The sequence below is a fragment of the Prionailurus bengalensis genome, chromosome E3 (assembly GCF_016509475.1).
Source record: "Prionailurus bengalensis isolate Pbe53 chromosome E3, Fcat_Pben_1.1_paternal_pri, whole genome shotgun sequence".
Classification (NCBI taxonomy): Eukaryota; Metazoa; Chordata; class Mammalia; order Carnivora; family Felidae; genus Prionailurus; species Prionailurus bengalensis.
In genome coordinates, this window is record NC_057357.1 from 29,559,175 (window position 1) to 29,578,699 (window position 19,525).

A 19,525-nucleotide genomic window follows, 5' to 3' on the forward strand; every position below is an offset into this window, starting at 1 on the left:
CTCGAACTCATAAACTGTGAGATCATGACCGAGCAGAAGTTGGGTGCTTAACCAACTGAACCACCCAGGTGCCCTGGAAAAGAGATGCAGTTTTAACTGGATATTTATTTTATTTATTTATTTGTTTAAGTTTACTTATTGTGAGAGAGGGAGTGAGCATTCGTACCATGTGGGAACGGAGGAGGGGCAGAGAGAGAGAGAGGGAGAGAGAAGGAATCCCAAGTAGGCTGTGCTCACATCACGGAGCCGCATGCAGGAGAGATCTGAACAACAAGGGGATCATGACCTGAGCTGAGATCAAGAGTCGGATGTTCAGTGACTGAGCCACCCAGGCGCCCCTGACTGGATATTTAAAGGAAAGGAGGTTAGGGTGTTTTGGAGTCTAGTGAAAGGAGGACAGAAATGCCTTTCCGTAATCCATCTTTCAGCGCCTCTGTCAGTGGGGGAATGTTTTGTGGGCAGAACTGCAAATATTGAGGCATGGTAGACAGAAAGAAGGCTTGTGGCCCAAGCCAGAAGACATTGGATCTTGGTTCAGAACAAGATAAAAAGGGAAGATGTGGAGGGAAAAGTTGCTTGTTCTAAACCACAGAGAACCTGGACATGGTGAAAATAACGTGCATGTACCCAAGTGTGTGTGCGTGTGTGTGTTTGCGTATGTTTGTGTGTGTGTGCACACAAACACATGTGTATGTGTATGGTGGGGGGTTAAGATTGCCATTTACATCTCATCACTTTTTAAGAAGAATCTGTTGTTGATAAAGATAAATATAGTGTTTACTTCTTAGCATAAGGCTTACAAAATGAGTCAAGGAAAAATTGGAAGAAATAAAAAATGAAGACAGGTTTCCTACAATATGAATAGAACACAGAAATCTGTGCTAAAGAAGGTCTCTGCGCTTCCTAGCAGCTAAGATAGGGGAAACACACAGTCGCTTCTGTGGTCCACAGGGTCAGCACAAACCAGGGCTCGGAAGTAGAGCTTTGCTCAGGCTAGAGACCTCGGGACGTGCGCCTTTCATTATCGTATGGAAATCACGCATGTAGAAACCCTTGTCTTCAGCTGTAGCTTAGCGTGAACACCGTCACGAGTGTAATGGGGCAGACACAGCGTCCCTCATCTGGCCTGATGGTGTCCTGTCACAGTACAGGTCAGGAAAGGTAGTTCTGTGAGGAACCAGATTAAAATGGCCCACGCGTGTCGCCCTCTCATGTTCTGGTGAGATATTAGAGTAGCTGCGGTCCTTTTTGTGGCTCTTCTGTTAGATCGAGTCCAGAGATTTGTGGTGTTTGCCATTCTTGTGTACCATGTGTGGCAGTATCCATTTAATATTTTCACTGAAGTTTACTTCTGTATTGTTGCTCACTGCATATTTGAGATGTGTTGGTTTAATTAAGTCTTGTTACCAAGAACTTTTCTCTATTTTAATCTCAAGTGTGAAGAATAAGTTATTAGAATCTACCTTGAGGTGGATATTGATGTGTTGGGATTTCTACATGTGAGCTACTTTAAACTTGAACTGGGGGGGGGGGGGGGGTCAGATAATATCAATACATTTTTTTTCTTTTTATAGTTTCCTACTCAGTACAGCGATCAGGAGTTTTCCGCTTCTTGGAAGGCTGTGATGTTTACCCAGTAAATTTTTCTTAAATATTGTGAAACAAAGGATATTGTTTGTAAGCCATAAAGGAGAACAGCCCACCTAGTTTAAGTGAATGGATTATATGGCAGCCTTGGAGTAGAAATCTTAATTTTCTGACCTTTGACCTGCTCCTTTGTTGCCTGGCTGCCTTTGTTTACTTGTCTGAGTTATCTGTCTGTGTCTGTTCACGTATCTGCCACCAACATCACCAAAATGTATGTTCTGTTCACTCTTGTTTCAGAGCTCAAGCATTGACTTTCTAGCAAGCCAAGGATTTGATTTTAATAAAGTTTTTCGCAATGGTAAGATTACATCTGACCTCTCTTTAGCGCTCGTAAATTTGGGTTTGATTGAGAATGATCTTTCTGTGCCTGCTGTCTGAGACAGAATCTCAGGGTCCTGCCACACCATGTGCAGCCTTAGAGTTGTAGACAACTCTTTTATCATGCCTTTGAAAACCTTTAGCCTCGTCAGCCACGAACGAGGAGAGTAGACAGTACTTCATTTTGCCCTAACGAGGCCGTGCCAACTCCTCATTTTATTTTATTTAAAAAAATTTTTTTTTAGTTTATTTTTTTAATTTTTAAAGTTTATTTTTGAGAGAGAGAGAGAGAGAGAGAGAGACCGAGTGCAAGTGTGGGACGGAGGCAGAGACAGAGGGAAGCACAGAATCGGAAGCAGGCTCCAGGCTCTGAGCTGTCAGCACAGAGCCCGACACGGGGCTCGAACTCACGAACCGTGAGATCATGACCTGAGCCAAAGTCGGATTCTTAACTGACTGAACCACCCAGGCGCCCCTGTTTATTTTTTTGAGAGACAGAGAGAGTGAGCAGGGGAGAGACAGACAGGGAGAGAGAGAATCCCAAGCAGGCTCTGCCCTGGCAGCCTGGAGCCCGATGCAGGGCTTGAACCCATGAACCACGAGATCATTACCTGAGCCCAAGTCAGATGCCCCAGCAACCGAGACACCCCAGCGCCTGATTCCCGATTTGATTGAGTGGAATTTATTCTCCTGCTGGTGTTGTGACTCAAGTGGCCTAACAGACCCTCTGTGGAGAGCACAGTTTCCCCCATTTTCTTCCAGTGAGACAGGTGTTAGAGGGCTTAAGAAAGGACCTGCATTCTAGTAAATGCCGTAATGAAAAACTCCCTCTTCCAAGTGATGCTTGTTTATTATTCAGAGAGAGTTGCTTAGTTCCTCACACACGGTGCAGTCATGACAGCTCACCGTGTCGTGTGACAGATGGGCGAACGTGCTTAGGAAAGGGACTGCGTCTTATACATTTCATGTCCCCAGGGCATAGCCCAAGTTGTCTTCTGTGTCAGGGAGGTGACCCTAATACTCGATGAGTGAATATTGGCCGTGAAAGTCCCTACCGGAGTTTTTCCCTTCCTTTTGTTCCTGAAAAGTGTTTAGGAAAGCCTCTGGTTTTCCTAGCGGTTTTCAGCACCTGCTGCTGTAAGGTCAGTAACTACTTTTACCTAATCTCATAAATTGTATTTTTTTCTATAGTGAACGCCCAATTATTGAGTGAGTTAAGGAGGGAGATTTTTTGTAATACAAGTGTTGGAACACATATTCCAAAACTTCTCTTCCCCTCACCAGGATCTCCTTGTGAGCCCTTCAGAACCCACACCATAGTGTTTTTTAGTTGACTCAGTGGTGCTGCACCTTCACTTTTCTTTTTGTTTATTTTTGAGACAGAGAGAGTGAGCATGAGTGGGGCAAGGGCAGAGAGAGGGGACAGGGGATCCGAAGCGGGCTCTGCACTGACAGCAGAGAGCCCAAGGCGGGGCTTGAACTCACCAACAGTGAGATCATGACCTGAGCCGCAGTCGGATGCTTAACTGATTTAGCCACCTAGGTGCCCCTTAACTTTTATCGATTTTTTAAAATGTGTATTTAATTTTGAGAGAGAGAGAGAGCATGAGCAGGGGAGGAGCAGAAAGAGAGGGAGACACATACTTGAAGCAGGCTTCAGGCTCTGACTTGTCAGCACAGAGCCCAACTTGGGGCTCGAACTCATAAACCAGGAGATCATGACCTGAGCCAATGTTGGATGCTTAACTGACTGAACCACCCAGACACCCCAATGTTTTTGACTTTTTGAAAAAAAAAAAAAAAAAAAAAAAAAAGATTTTGAAAAAAAAAAAAAGATTTGGAGCTTAATGCAGTGAGTGAACCAGCTGGGCAGCACAGTTTGGGTATTCTAAAAATTTTTTTCCCTTTGGCTCAAACTTGACTCTGAAAGCTGTTATCAAATACAAGTTCCAAATGTAGTTAGAACGCTCTATTGGAATAAGTGCAAAAATCTGTTGAAGGAACTGCTTTAACCAGTCTCCTGTGGATGTATAATTTCCAGCCTGATGGTTTTATTTTCATAAAAGGAGAGAAACAGCCAAGTTGGAGTGTGTGCCTCATTCTCCTTGTTTTATAGTCAGACCTTGGAGTATTTTCGTCACAACTGAATCGGGACTCCCAGGACATCTGTCATTGCCAGACTCTTAGCCCCACACTGTGGCTGATACTCTCTCAATCTGTTCTCGAACGTCCCTTCTCTTCCTTACCAGTTTTTTGCACTCGGGCTCTGCAAATCCAGACCCTTTTCTTCTGGCCGTCTTCTCAGAAGTGCCTTTGACTTCCTTGCGTGAAAGGGAATCAGGTGACTCTTGCTTCACTTCCCCTGCACCCTCTGGAGCATAGGTGGTTTTACCTCTCTCTCTCTCTCTCTCTCTCTCTCTCTCTCTCTCTCTCTCCAGGCAGGCGTCGGTGGGTGTCCTTGTTCCACCATGCCATGTGACAGCCACGTGGATTCCCTCTTCCCAGGAGCCACGGGATGTGTCACGGGCTCTACGGCCCCTCTTTTTGCTGATTTCATGGGTGTGGCATTCACAACAGCCTTGGCTTCGGCTTTCTGTCTTCTCTCCACTCCTAACTCTCTCCTCATTATGGGCGACATCACCACCCACGGGGATGACCAGCAAATGCCCTGTCCTGTCTGTTTCTCGACCAGTTGCTCAGCGGTCTTTGCTTCCAGCTCCCCTTAGCCATCTCTGCCCTTGGGAGCACCATGGGTCTCATCACCAGTAACTGAACGCACCTCCAGCCTTTCTTTCTGTGACAGCACTACCTCTTGTCCTTCTCAAGTACTCAGTCTCATCACTGGTGGTGTTACCTTTTTTTTTTTTAATTGTGGAAAAATGCACATAGGATTTACCATCTTAAGCATTTTTAAGTATTCAGTTCAGTGCTAGTAAGTACATTAACGTCGTGCAACTGATGGTGTTATTAATGTTGATCGCCTTTTCCGCCAATTAGTTTTAGCATTCACCAATGATTCTTGCATGGAATGATTAGTATTACTGATAAATGGTGATTTTTCTAATTCTATCATCAAAAAAGTTCATTACTGTCCCGTGGCTTTTAATGCCACCCGTATTCTGATGATACCTAAATTTATATCTCATTACCTTTCTCCTGAGCATTAGGCTTATATCCACAGCCCTTAATTCATAGACACCCTTAGCTGATTTATGTATTCAGATGGTAGGTTTTGATTTTCATGTCTTGGGCCCCAAAGCTATTCTTTGCCCAGGGTTCCCTACCTCTATAAGTACACCTGCCGTCTTCCCAGCTGCTTACACCTAACAACTAGGTAGCGTTTTCGATTCTCCTCTTCCCTTTATCCCTCCCTTCCAGTATATCAGCAGGTTATATCTCTCCTATCTCTGTATTCATCTTCTCTGTCTCTAGTCTAAGCTGGGTCACAAACCAAGACCCACAGCCCATTTTGCAAATAAAGTCCTATTGTAAATAAAACCATGCCCATTCATTTACCTGTCATGTGTGGCCATTTTCATGTTACAAGAGCAGAGTTGATTGGTTCCAACAGAGATCCCCCATGTGGCCCACAAGCCTAAAACATATACTTTACGCTTTAAGAGAAAGGTTACTGACCTCTGATGTAAGCAGTTATCTCTTGCCTGGATAAGTGCTTTTAACTGGCTTCCCTACTTCAATCTTCATGGGAGTCGAAATGATCTCTTTAAAAAACAAACAGATAATGTAATTGTCTTGCTTAAAACCTTCTAATGGCATTCTGTTGCTCTTCAGATAAAACAAGTTCTTTTTTTTCAATTTAAAAAATAAAAAAAATTTTTTTTTATCATTTTAATTTATTTTTGAGAGACAGAGAGAGACCGAGCGTGAGCGGGAGAGGGGCAGAGAGAGAGAGGGAGACACAGAATCCAAAGCAGGCTCCAGGTTCTGAGCTGATAGCACAGAGCCTAATGTGGGGCTCAGACTCACCAACCGCGAGGTCATGACTCGAGCCGAAGTTGGACGCTCAACAGACTGAGCCACCCAGGCGCCCCTTTAATTTTTTTTAATGTTTATTTATTTTTGAGAGAGAAAGAGAGTGAACAGGGGAGGAGAAAGAGAGACTGAGACAGAGTCCAAAGCAGGCTCCAGGCTCTGAGCTGTCAGCACAGAGCCCTGTGTGGGGCTCGAACTCGCAAAACCATGAGATCATAACCTGAGCCAAAGTCCGACGCTTAACTGACTGAGCCACCCAGGCGCTCCCAATGCCCCTGAATAAAATAAACTCATGTCACGACCTGTAAAGGCCTGCGCAGTCTCACACCACCGTCTCCATGCTGACATTGTGCCATTCTCCTGTTCCCTGTGTTCCGGTCACGCCAGCTTCCTTGCTGTTTCTGGAGTTGTCCACACCATTCAATCTTTTGGGCGTTGATTGTTTTTCCCCAGCCTGAAATACTCTTCTTCTGGCTCCTTGCTGGCCTGACTCCTTCTCACCCTTTCGGTCTTTGCTCTCAGTGGCCTTCTCTGATCCTCCTGTCGAAAGTCCTTCCCTTCACTATGGAGCAGATGGTGTCTGCTTTGTTCCCTGTTAGATCCCTTGGGCCCACTGCAGTACCTGGCCCGGTGTAAGTGCCAAAGAAACATTTGTTGAAAGAAGAATGCATGGTGCAGAAGCAAAGACCACTGTATTTCAAAATATTTTCTCTTGATTTTTTTGGGATATAGTTAAATATGGTAAGTCTTGCCTGAGCATTTTAGATTCACTGGTTTGCTAAAAAAAAAAAAACCCAACTTTTTATGTTGAAATTTTTATGTTTAGTTACCTCTGCTAATGCATTCTTTTTCAAATTACACTTAGGAATTCCCTATTTAAATCAGGAAGAAGAAAGACAGTTAAGGGAGCAGTATGATGAAAAACGCCTACAGTCCAATGGTGCAGGAACTCTGTCTTACGTATCTCCCAACGCGTCAAAATGTCCTGTGACGATTCCTGAGGATCAGAAGAAGTTTATTGACCAAGTGGTGTAAGTTCCCGGACTAGAAAAACGCGTCACGCAGATATGTTGGGGCAGGACTGACGTCTGTATCTCAGGCTTCTGCTGCACGAACACTGCACACACGGGTGTGATATCGTGAATGGCAGGATTCCACTGGGTCATATCTGAATTTGTGCAATCACAGCACATTGTAAAATAGAATTCTGCGTGCTGTACTTAGACTTGTAGCGTGTCACCCGGCAAGAGACTATCTCAGTAAGTGGGCAGACCTCCCAGTTGGGTCGAGTAGGCATGGATCAAGGGTCTGATAGGCACTGTCCAGTTTCCCCGAAGGCAGAGGAATGAAACAGGCCTATCCAGATATTTACAACATAGCAAAAATTTTTAAAATTAAAAAATAAGTTTATTTATTTATTTTGAGACAGAGAACCTGGTTAGGGAAGGGGCAGAGAGAGAGGGAGAAAGAATCCCAGACAGCCTGTGGGCCAATAGCAAACCGTGAGATCGTGACCTGAGCCAAAATCAAGAGTCGGATCCTTAACTGACTGAGCCATCCAGAGCCCCTCGTTTTGTTTCTTTGAATGAAGTTTCTGACAAGTACGCGTGCCATTGGAGGAGTGTCTGGTTTCACTGGGTTTTCAGTATAACTGCCTTACGAGGAAAGTAAAAATTAATCACTTGATTTTATTGGAGGATAGTTGACATGTTGTTACGTTAGTTTCAGGTGTACAAGGTAGTGATTTGATGGGTTTATATATTATGCTGTGTTCGCCCCGAGTGTAGCTACCGTCTGTCCCATTACATCACTGTTATACCATCATGGATGGTATTCTTTTTGTTCTCTTTTTATTGCTGTGACTTACTCATTCCATAAGTGGAGGTCTGTATCTCCCTCTCCCCTTGACCCGTTTTACTCAACCCTCCACCCTCCTCCCCTAGAAAAGTAAAAATTTAAGTTCCTTGTATCAGTGAATGAATCCTTGAGAAGTTGTCACGAACTCATGAATAACGACAACGAAAAGAATACGTCCAAATAAAGTATTTTTCTTTAAGGGTAACCAGGTATAACTCTAAGTATAACTTACAACTTATAACCTGATTGGGTAGAGTTACATTGTCCTGGGTTCTTATATTTAAATTGCTTTGGAGTATGATTAATCTGTTGGTTGGTCGCTTCATTCCTGAAAGGTACTGATGGCGATGTTTTCATTTTAACTCCTCAGAGAGAAAATTGAAGATTTATTACAAAGTGAAGAAAACAAGAACTTGGATTTAGAGCCATGTACTGGGTAAGTTGCCCTAAATATTTTCACGTGTTCTTTTTTTGGAGAGTGGATGATTTCTGGCATGTGCTCTATTTTGGGTTTTTAAACCCACATTCATAAACGGCCTTTTTATCATAGGTATGTTCCCAAGATGTAAGCCCTAACTTTAGCATTAACACATTGGGGACACTGGTATATTGCGACACTGAGTGAACAGTTTGTCCTGTCCTGGAGGGGAGAAACCCCTTGTTGCATCTTTGACTTTACGTTATGCTCAGCTATGCTCTAGCGTGGCGTAGCTACTTGAGCCTCGAGGGGTGCTTAATACATAAAGGCTTCAAAGAAAAGAATTCGCCGTCGGGCTGCGTCTATCCTTTTAATTTCTCTCTGCACTAGAAAACATCAGTGTTTCAAAGAGTCAGTGGCTCAGATAATTTGTGCCTAGCTTCACAAAAGTGTTTCAATGTGTGTGTCTACTTTAAACTCCTTGTACAGCCGCAGGCAGTAACACTGGGGTTGGAGAAGAACTTCTCCCTCTTCGACCCATGCGATACAATAATATTAAAGAACATTCTGCTGAGGACAGATGGTAGGAGATCCCGCCACTCAAACATCCTGCCGGGTTTTGTTTGTGTGAGACCTGTCGCTTCTCGTGGAGTTGCTTTGAAAAATTAAATGTCTTTCCTAACCAGTGCTTGATCAGTTAGGATTTTCTTTTAATGAGCCCCAATCAGTACCTTCTCTTTTGTTTTTATAGGTTCCAAAGAAAACTAATTTATCAGACTTTGAGCTGGAAGTAAGTGTTTATATTCTATGTGAGAGCTCTGTGAGGGACCCAGGATTGAAAACTAAGTATTATGTCTTAGCTCTCCTTTCACTTCTGAGATTCTTGGTGATCTGACCATACCATGTTCTTGGGCAGTGCTGTATTGAACTTCCCCTTACTTCTTAAGTTCCTTGAATACCCACTGATTTTCTTTGTTGTTATTTCGTAGCGGATGCTTTTAAACCTTTTAAATTTCCTTTCAGTTGTCACTTTGGCGATAGGTTCATTAAGTTCCGGATGTATAGTGTTTTGTTCTTTGAAGGTTAAATGATAAAGATTGGGTTTTAAGATCTAGGAGATAACTCAGATGAATGCTCTTTCTCAGGCAGGGGTTAGACCATGGGTACGTTTTAGGCGGTCTGTGAACCCCCTGAAATAATATCCAAAATCGTGTGCCTGTATTTCTCCGGCGCCGTATCCGTTTGTTTCACTGTATTTTCGAGCAGACCTCTAACCCCAAATTGAATATTGTTGTCGAGCAGGGGGAAGTTTGCATTCGACTTTATTTGGGCCTCTTGTTCTTCCATTAGAATCTACCAGTGATGTATGTGCCTGGAGTTTACTTTGAACAAAACTGGAGAAGGGCCACTGTCCTCTGACTAGGCTCCTGGCCTGTCATGTTGTCCTTTCAGTGGACTCCATGGGGGTTCCAGATCCCTCTCCTTGGCTAATGCACGCGCTGGTGCCAGACTATAGTAGAGTTACTCTTCTCAAACCTCCTCTGTGTATGCCCCATACCATTTAAAACAACCTTCACAATTTCACTTAGGAAGTAAATGTTATTGCATTTGGGAGCAAGATGCCTGTGTCCCAAAACGTTAATTTGAAATCAGATACACTCTGCATTTTTTTTTTTTTTTTTAGTTTTTATTTTTTTTAATGTTTATTTTTGAGAGAGAAAGAAAGAGCACGAGTGGGGAAGGGACAGAGAGAGAGGGAGACAGAGGATCCAAAGCAGGCTCTGTGCTGACAGCAGAGAGCCTGACGCGGGTCTTGAACTCACGTCAACCATGAGATGATGATCTGCATCGAAATCAAGTCGGACACCCAACTGGCTGAGCCACCCAGGCGCCCCTACACTCCTGCATTCTTAAAGCAGACACAGGGAAACATTCAGTAGCTGAAATATTATGGAATAGGTTTACTATAAAGTCTTTGTTGTAGTAGTATTTATTTTATATTTAATAAAACTTCTTAACATAGCTGTCAAGTTGCTTTTTAAAACACCTAGGGTTTTAGCTGGCATTGGCTCATCTAGTGATGTCCTCTTGTCTCTCTCTTCTTTAGGTATCCCAAAGGCATTCACGTTGAGACTTTAGAAACTGAAAAGGTAACCCCAAGAACTGTCCAGGGCCAAACACATACAATGATACAATGACGTGCTGAGAGTCAGAATTGACTCCTGGCTCTGCTTCCTGTGAGCTGGGTGACCTTGGGCAAGTCACTTCACTTCTCTAAGCCTCGTCTTCCTCCTTTGTACCCTGGAGATGAGCATGGGGATGGTGATCTGTGCCTGTTTTGATCACAGCTGTTTTGTGGTGATCAAGCAGGTCAACGGATATGAACATGATTTGTAAACTTGAAAGTATGCACATGTTACTTTTTTAGTATGTTAGTACGTGTTCTTGTTACGGCAGAAAGCTGTAGTGGTCTGCATGAAAAACTGGCTTCCTGTTACGTGGGCACGGGAAATGAAATTCTAGAATCTGGGGCATAAGCGTGAGCATTGGGAATACATTCAGGCATGTGTTCCCAAGGTGCGCTGATGGAACCGTGATGGGTAATGGGAGGCTGAGGGCGGGTTCCTTTAGCAAAATTTTAGAATTTTAGAATTTTGTTGTTGGTCTTTTTTTTTTTTTCTCTGTTGTTGCTCTTGAGTCAGATGTCAAATGAGAGATGAAGTAAATTAAAAAAAAATCTTGCTTGAAGATAAATCTCAAACTTTGACATAGAATGTGGTGTGCTTACTTGATTCAAAACGGAATATATGAGAAAGAAGGGACTAGTTTTCTGACAAGTTACCTGGAAATCCAGGATATGTTTCTAATGTCAATGAAATGAGATAGAGACATTTTATTTTTCATTGAAAAAAAATTTAAATTGTAGTTAACATACAGTGCAATATTGGTTTCAGGAGTAGGATTCAGTGATTTATCCCTTACATACAACACCCAGCGCTCATCATGACAGGTGCCCTCAGTCCCCGTCCCTCATCTAGCCCAGCCCCCACCCACCTCCCAGAATCAACCCTGTTTGTTCTCTTTCGTTCAGTCTCTTGTGATTTGCTTCCCTCTCTCCCCCCAACTTTTCCCCCCTTCCCCTATGTTCATCTGTTTTGTTTCTTAAATTCCACATCTGAATGAAATCATATGGTATTTATCTTTGTCTGATGCACTTATTCAGCTTAGCATAATACGCTCTAGCTCCATCCACGTCATTGCAAATGGCAAGATTTCATTCTTTTTGATGGCCGAGTAATAGTCCGTTGGTGTGTATTCATACACACACACACACACACACACACACACACACACTTGCGCGTGCACACATGCCTATACACACTACCACTACATCTTTCTCCATTCATCGGTATGGATATTTGGGTTTGGGTTCTCTCCATAGTTTGGCTATTGTTGATAGCACTGCTGTAAACAGTGGGGTGCCTGTGCCCCTTCGAATCAGCATTTTTGTATCCTTTGGGTATCTTAAATTTTTTTTTTTTTTTAATGTCTATTTATTTTTGAGAGAGACAGAGACAGAATGCGAGTGGGTTAGGGGCAGAGAGAGAGAGGGAGACGCAGAATCCGAAGCAGGCTCCAGGCTCTGAGCTGCCAGCACAGAGCCCGATGCGGGGCTTGAACTCAGGAGCCGTGAGATCATGACCTGAGCCGAAGTCAGACACTCAACCGACTGAACCACCCAGGCACCCCTGCTTTGGGTATCTAATAGTGCAATTGCTGGATTGTTGGGTAGTTCTATTTTTAGAAGTAACTCCATACCCTTCTCCAGAGTGGCTGCACCAGTTTGCATTCCCACTAACAGTGCAAGAGGGTTCCCTTTTCTCCACTTCTGCGCCAACACCTGGGTTTTGTGTTGTTAATTTTAGCTATTCTGATAGGTGAGAGGTGGTATCTCAGTGTGGTTTTGATTTGTATCCCTGATGATGAGTGAGGTTGAGCATTTTTTCATGTGTCTGTTAGTCATCTGGATGTCTTTGGAGAAGTGTCTATTCGTGTCTTCTGCCCATTTCGTCACTGAGTTATTTGTTTTTTGGGTATTGAGTTTGATAAATTCTTTATAGATTTTGGATACTAACGCTTTATCACATATGTCATTTGCAGATGTCTTCTCCCATTCCATTGGTTGCCTTTTAGTTTTATAGATTGTGTCTTTCACCATGCAGAAGTTTTTTATTTTGATCACGTCCCAATAGTTCATTTTTGCTTTTGTTTCCCTGGCCTCTGATGATGTGTCTATTAAGAAGCTGCTTCAGGGAGCCTGGGTGGCTCAGTTGGTTGGGCGTCTGACTTTGGCCAAGGTCATGATCTCACGGTTCGTGGGTTTGAGTCCCGCATTGGGCTCTGTGCTGACAGCTCGGAGCCTGGAGCCTGCTTCCGATTCTGTGTCTTCCTCTCTCTCTCTCTCTGCCGTTCCCCTGCTCACACTCTGTCAGTCTCTGTCTCGAAAAATAAATAAACATTACAAAAATTAAAAAAAAAAAAGTTGCTTCAGCCAAGGTCAAAGAGGTTGCTGCCTGTGTTAGAAATTTTATTTTAAAACTGACTATTTAGAAATTCACGTTCACATGCGGTGTAACTTCTTAGTGTTAGTCGTGGAAAGTGTCTTATTCTCATGGTCTATTGATACTTGAAAAAAAATTTTTTTTTATTAAGTTTATTTATTTTGAGAGAGAGAGAGAGAGAGAGAGAGAGCACAGCAGGGGAGGGGCAGAGAGAGGGAGAGACAGAATCCCGAGCAGGCTCCACATCATCAGCGCAGAGCCCGATGTGGGGCCTGAACCCATGAACTGCGAGATCATGACCTGGGCCGAGATCAGGAGTCGGACGCTCAACTGACTATGCCACCCAGGCGCCCCTCATAGTCTCCTGATACTTCTGATGTCAGTGGGGGTGAGTTAATAAACTGCAGGAGGATGTCATTTCGGCGCAGAGGCAGAATCTTGGTTTGTAATGCATCAACTCAGTTTTCGGCAGCGTTTCAAAATGCTTTCAGGGTATTTAGCCCATGAAAGGCTGTGTGGTGATAAAACATATAACTTCAAATGGTAGCAGTATCTGAATTGCTTGCCATCCGGTTGCTTGCAGAAAGTTGTACGTCTGGCTTATGTCTTTCAGAAGGAGCGATACATCGTCATCAGCAAAGTAGATGAAGAGGAACGTAAAAGGAGGGAGCAGCAGAAACACGCTAAAGAACAGGTAATGGAGTCATGGTCACGTTGTTTGGGTGAGAAACAGCATCTAAGTACTGATTTAGTCCTTTCGGTGTGTTTGCAGATCACGTGTCACATTCCAGTGTAATGAATAGTTTCCTATCACAGCAGAATTAAACTGGCAGAAAAACCTAGAACGGAATGAGAGCAACTTAACGGTGAAAAGTGTAGACATAGCCACCAACAGGAGCCTGACATGGTGGTTGACCACCGTTCACCTTTGTGAATCTGTCTTGAGGGAAGGGTTCTTGGTCTGCATTCAGATTGTGTGGCACGGAACCTCATGCCCGTTAACTGATACTGCTGTGTTGAGCCTCGGGCACGGTTGCTGTTTTCCTAAAACGAAGGGTAGTACGTGTGATTTGACAGGTTAGGATGGCTTGGTTGGATCTGCGTCGTTAGCAGCCTCCTCCTGGTTGCTGTTATGTGCTGTGGAGTAAGTCATCTGGCCAAGAGGTGTCGGTGAGCGAGAACAGGACAGTGAGTGAGTAGCAGTTGAGGTGGAACCTGGAAGCATTTAGAAGGTAGAATCGGTGGAATTTGGGATGGGGTGTGGGTGGCGAAAGTGGAAGGGGAGAGAAGAACGATAGTCAGGCCAGAGATTGGAGCTGCTGAGACGGATGGCAGGTGGGGTGGCCTGGAGTGATACGTGGGTGGAGGAGGCCAGGAGGTGACCCAGGGGTGAGTAGGGGCCACACCTGACCAATTGAACCAGTAAAGATGCAAAAAGCCACTGTTGGATTTAGGCAGCTTATTATATAAAGAAGGAGGATCAGCCAGTGGTGCCAACTACATCTGGTCCCTGTCCCACACACCAGAAAGACGACACTGAAACCAAAGGGGCCAGGGGACTGCGGCGTGAGTTGTGGCTACCTGTTACCGAACAGTCAATTCTAGACCACAGCTAAGTGCTTTTCTGTGCTGTAGCTCCATTCTGCAAAGGAGGGTGGGGCAGAAAACCCACATGCCTCATCAGAACCTGAGAAGCGGTGAGAAACCCATATGATAGCCTCCTGGGAGAGAGAGTGAGGCCGGCGGGAGATGGCCGCGTAGCAGCTCCTCACAAGCCCCTGCGTCCCACCCACCGGCTCCCCCTGGGGTGTTCCAACAGGAGATTGGTCCTGACTCAGGCCTTGGCCTATGTGTCTTCAGTGGATATGTGCAAGGGTGAATGTCCTGTAGGCAGGCCTGTCATTCTGGAGCGCAGGAGAGAAGGTGAGGTGAGGGCTAGGTGTGGCTGTCGTGGGCGGAGAGACTGGGCCTGGGTTGGAGCACCTCCCAGGTGCTGAAGAATGAGAGTAAGATGGTCTGGGGTGGGTTCCTGAAAGGTCTAGCATTTAAATGTTAGGCAGAAGTAGAAACATGTGCCCAGAGAGTATTGTGGCCAGCAGCCCAGGAAAGAGAATGTTCAAAGAAGGGGACGTCGGCGTGGAGGAGTAAGGATAAGGACTGAGATGTGGCCGTTGGCTTAGCCTTGGGCGGAATTGTTCTTTTTTTTTTTTTTTAAGTGTTGCAGTAAAAGTTTAGTAACAGTTTTGAGAGATAGAATTCCAAATATCTGTTATAGTTTGCCAGAGGACAGAGGAGAAAGAGACAGAAATCTTGAGACCCAAGGGAACCGGGATATTTAGCTGGGACCCCATCCCAGCACTCCCCACCACAGGAATTCATGCACTTGACGAGAAGGACCTTTGGTCACAAGGAAGAATCAAAACTTTGGTATAGGAATTAGGGTCAGATTATTCACCATTTATAACATATTCCCCATATGTTCAAGCATTATGGTAGGTACAGAGGGTATAAGAATAAATGATTCCTGGCTTTCCTGTCTAAGAGCTAACAGTCTGTCTGGGAGGAAGCCATCAAAATGTCATTAAAAATTTGCATAGCGATGTGAAGTTTCTAAAAAACGGTCTTAAAAGTTAAAAAAAAGTTTTAATTGTGGCAAAATACACATAAAATTTACTACCCTATTTTTTTACATTAAGAATTTTTTTTTGTGTTTCATTTTTTTTATATTTGAGAGAGAGAGAGAAAGAGAGAGAGACGGAGTGGGAGCAGGGGAGGGGCAGAGAGAGAGGGAGGCACAGAATCTGAACCAGGGTCCAGGCTCTGAGCTGTCAGCACAACCTGATGCGGGGCTCAGACTCACGGACCATGAGATCATGACCTGAGCCGAAGTCGGACGCTTAACCCACTGAACCACCCAGACGCCCCTAAACATTTATTTATTTTTGAGACAGACAGACAGAGAGAGAGAGAGAGCGAGAGCGAGCGAGCAGGGGAGGGGCAGAGAGAGGGGGACAGAGGATTAAAAAGCAGGCTCTTTGCTGGCAGCAGAGAGCCTGAGGCGGGGCTCAAACTCACAGACTCAAACTGTGAGATCATGACCAGCGTGGAAGTCAGACACTTATCTGACTGAGCCCCTCAGGCGCCCCTATCCTATCTCTAAGTGTACATACAGTTCTGTGGTAGTAAGTATGTTCACCTTATTGTCTAGCCATTACTGCCATCTGTCCTCGTAACTGTTTTCGTCCTGCAAAACTGAAACTCTGTCCCCATTAAACACTGGCTCCCTGTCTACCCGCTGCCCCAGCCCCTGCCTCCCACCATTCTACTTTCTGTCTCTAGGAGTTTGACTACTCCTGGTACCTTCTCTGAGTGGAGTCCTACAGTGTTTGTCTTTTTGTGACTGGCTTATTTCACTTAGCGTGATGTCCCCCGGGTTCATCCATGTTGTAGCAGGGATCAATATTCCCTTCCTTTTTAAGCTGAATAATAGTCCATTTTCTGTATATGCCACATTTTCTTCACTCATGCATCATGGATACTGGGTTGCTTCCACCTTTTTGATCTTTGTGAAATAACGCTGCTGTGATCAAGGGTGTGCAAATTTCTCCTGCTTCAGTTCCTTTGGGTATATACCCAGAAGTGAAATTGCTGGACCATATGGAAATTCTTTATTTAATTAAAAAAATTTTTTTAAAAACATTTCTTTATTTTTGAGAGGGAGAGAGACAGAGTGCAAGCAAGACGGGGACACACAGAATTCGAAGCAGGCTCTAGGCTCCAAGCCGGCAGCACAGAGCCCAACGCGGGGCTTGAACTCAGGGATCTCGAGATGACGGCCTGAGCTGAAGTCGGACGCTTAGCCGACTGAGCCACCCAGGCGCCCCTATATATTTAATTTTTTGAGGAACCACCGTACTGTTTTCCGTAGTGACTATGCCACTTTCTGTTTCCACCAACAGGGCACGAGTGTTACAGTTTTCTCCACATCCCGGCCAACACTCGTTAGCTTTGGGAGTTGTTGAAAGAGAGGAGCAGCTTCAGTGAGGGAGACGCCAGAGAGCAGAGGGCTGCAGGTAGCTGGCAGTGAAGCTGGAGCTAGTGAGCAGAGGGGAGACTTGAGTTATGTAGCCATGATGAGAGCAGACGGGGCTGCGGCTGCTTGCAAGATAGAGAAATTGAGCCCATTTACCCACCACTGGGAAGAAAGGAGGGACGAAACCGAATGGGGATGGGTTTCAGAATGTTGTACTATAAACGTTGTATAAAAAATGCATTTGACGAAAAAGCCGGGAGAATTTGGAGAATGCTTGATGGGATCTGTCAACTGCTGGATAGGTTTCCTCAGAATTTAATGCAGTGTTGAATTTGGTCAGCAGGTGGCAGCTGAGAAAAGTTTGTGGGTTTTTTTTTTTTTTTTTATGTTTGTTTATTTTTTGAGAGAGAGAGACAAAGTGTGAGTGGGGAGGGGCAGAGACATACACTCACACACACAGAATCCAAAGCAGGCTCCAGGCTCTGAGCTGTCAGCGGAGAGCCCAATGTGGGGCTACAACCCACAAGCTGTGAGATCATGACCTGAGTCAGATGCTTATCTGAGCCACCCAGGCACCCTGAAAAGTTTGTGTTTTTAAGACTGCTTGCTAGCCATAGAAATTTCAGCAAACGTTGTGCAGTGATGGGTAAACCCTAGGCACTGTTAGTACAGTAACTAATAAATAATTTGCTCCTTGCTAGTTCCATGTTCTAAAACAGAAGAGTGGTCTATGCATTGATCATTTCAGGTGCAGTTGTTTAGGATGATGGAGACAGAATATGGGAAACTAAAGCTGTCTAACTCAATGTAACATTTCAGTGCTTTTTGGGGGCTAGGTTTTAACCTGTCCAACTAAGGAATATATGTACGTCAATAGTTTCCTTGGTTTGTTTCTCTAAATTAGGAAGAACTGAATGACGCTGTGGGATTTTCTAGAGTTATTCATGCCATTGCCAATTCGGTAAGTGAACCAGGGTCTATCTATTTTCCTTCCTCCCTTCCTCCCTTCCTCCCTTTCTCTTTCTTTCTTTCTTTCTTTCTTTCTTTCTTTCTTTCTTTCTTTCTTTCTTTCTTTCCTTCCTTCCTTCCTTCCTTCCTTCTTTCTTTTTTTCTTTCTTTCTTTCTTTCTTTCTTTCCTTCCTTCCTTCCTTCCTTCTTTCTTTTTTTTTTTCTTTCTTTCTTTCTTTCTTTCTTTCTTCTTTCTTTCTTTCTTTCTTTCTTTCTTTCTTTCTTTCTTTCTTTCAAGTTTATTTTGAGACAGAGAGAGACCGTGCGTCAGAAAGAGGGAGGGAGAGAGAATCCCAAGCGGGCTCTACACTGTCAGCATGGAGCCCATTGTGGGGCTCGAACTCATGAAATGTGAGATCACAACATGAACTGAAACCAAGAGTTGTACCGTTGACTCAGCCACCCAGGAGCCCTTTTCCTCTTCTTCTTCTTCTTCTTTTTTTTTTTTATTTGTTTATTTTGAGAGAGAGGGAGCAAGAGCGGTGGGTGGGGAGGGGTGGGGGCGGGCAGAGAGATTATCACAGGCAGGCTCTGTGCTGTCAGCATGGAGCCTGATGTTGGGCTTAAACTCACGAATCATGACCTGAGCTGAAGTCTGACGCTCCACTAACTCAGCCACCCAGGCCCCCCCAGGCTTTTTCTTTTTAACTAGGTTTCTGAATATAACATCTAAGGTGAGATGCTTAGTTATGATTGTGGATTAGCCATTTGGTCACGTGTAGAATGTTTACCTGGTATGGAGGGAGACTGGTTATAATGCACCGGGTGAGACATTGTAATTGTTGATTGGATCCACACCATTTTTCGGAAGGTTTTCTCGTAGGGGCGCCTGGTTCCTCAGTGAGTAGAGCGTTCAGCTCTTGATCTCGGGGTTGGGAGTTTGAGGCCCATGTTGGGTGTAGAGATTACTTTAAAAAATTGAAAAGAAAAGGTTTTCTTGTAAAATGCGTAGGATTATACTACAATGTCTTTATATGGCTGCGTGAAACTAACATTTATTATTCTCAAAACTAGTAAGAAGTGGAATAAGAAAGGACAGAGTATGGGGAGAAATAATCAGGTTTCTGACTGAGGGCGTTTTTGTTCCTTAATTAGAAGAATCTAGAGGACAAAAATAATGGAGTTCTGTATAACTGTAACTGAATCTTCTATCTTCATAGCGTTGATGATATTTGATGAGTTTTCAAAATGTGTTGACCATTTGTGTATATATGCTAGAGGGTTCCATGATAGGTATGGTAGACATTTTTGCTTGTTTCCTAAGTTCCTTTGGCAAAGAGGCCTCCACATCTTGCACAGATAAACTGGGTCAGGCTGCTGGTGGTTTTGCGGATTGTATATCCGAGTCAGGCAGCTTGCTGGGTTGCTAAATAGCCTGGAGTCTAAGACTTTCTGTTCCTTGAGTGTCGGCCATGGAGAAGGAATTGTCCCCCCTAGAGACGGAATCTTCTCGTCCCTTAGATGCCCAGCTTTGTATCAAGGACATTTTAAGGCTGTAGAGATCCTCCCAGAGTTCCGTGGCTGTCCCACCACCAGGTGTGGGCTTGTCAGATCAGGTCTTGAGGGCAGGCCTGCCACTGTCCTCGACTGGGGACAGACAGCAGTGACAGAGCCCTAAGCTCACTGGGAGCTGTTGGTCTGAAGTGAGTGAGGTAGTCAGAGTGGAATAGAAAGCCAGATGAGTCTGGA

At 44.4% G+C, this 19,525-nt stretch overlaps 1 protein-coding gene across 3 annotated transcripts in view; it reads left to right on the forward strand.

Annotated features, from left to right (window-relative positions):
• The window catches only part of PARN (poly(A)-specific ribonuclease), a 168,295-nt gene that overhangs the window by 8,228 nt on the left and 140,542 nt on the right, over positions 1-19,525 (forward strand). For all 3 annotated transcript variants that reach the window (XM_043560491.1, XM_043560493.1, XM_043560492.1), the window contains exons 6-12: positions 1,885-1,945; positions 6,824-6,989; positions 8,186-8,251; positions 8,985-9,023; positions 10,341-10,383; positions 13,409-13,489; positions 17,733-17,789. In XM_043560491.1, coding sequence (XP_043416426.1) covers positions 1,885-1,945; positions 6,824-6,989; positions 8,186-8,251; positions 8,985-9,023; positions 10,341-10,383; positions 13,409-13,489; positions 17,733-17,789 — 513 coding nt within the window. The remainder of the gene's footprint in view (positions 1-1,884; positions 1,946-6,823; positions 6,990-8,185; positions 8,252-8,984; positions 9,024-10,340; positions 10,384-13,408; positions 13,490-17,732; positions 17,790-19,525) is intronic.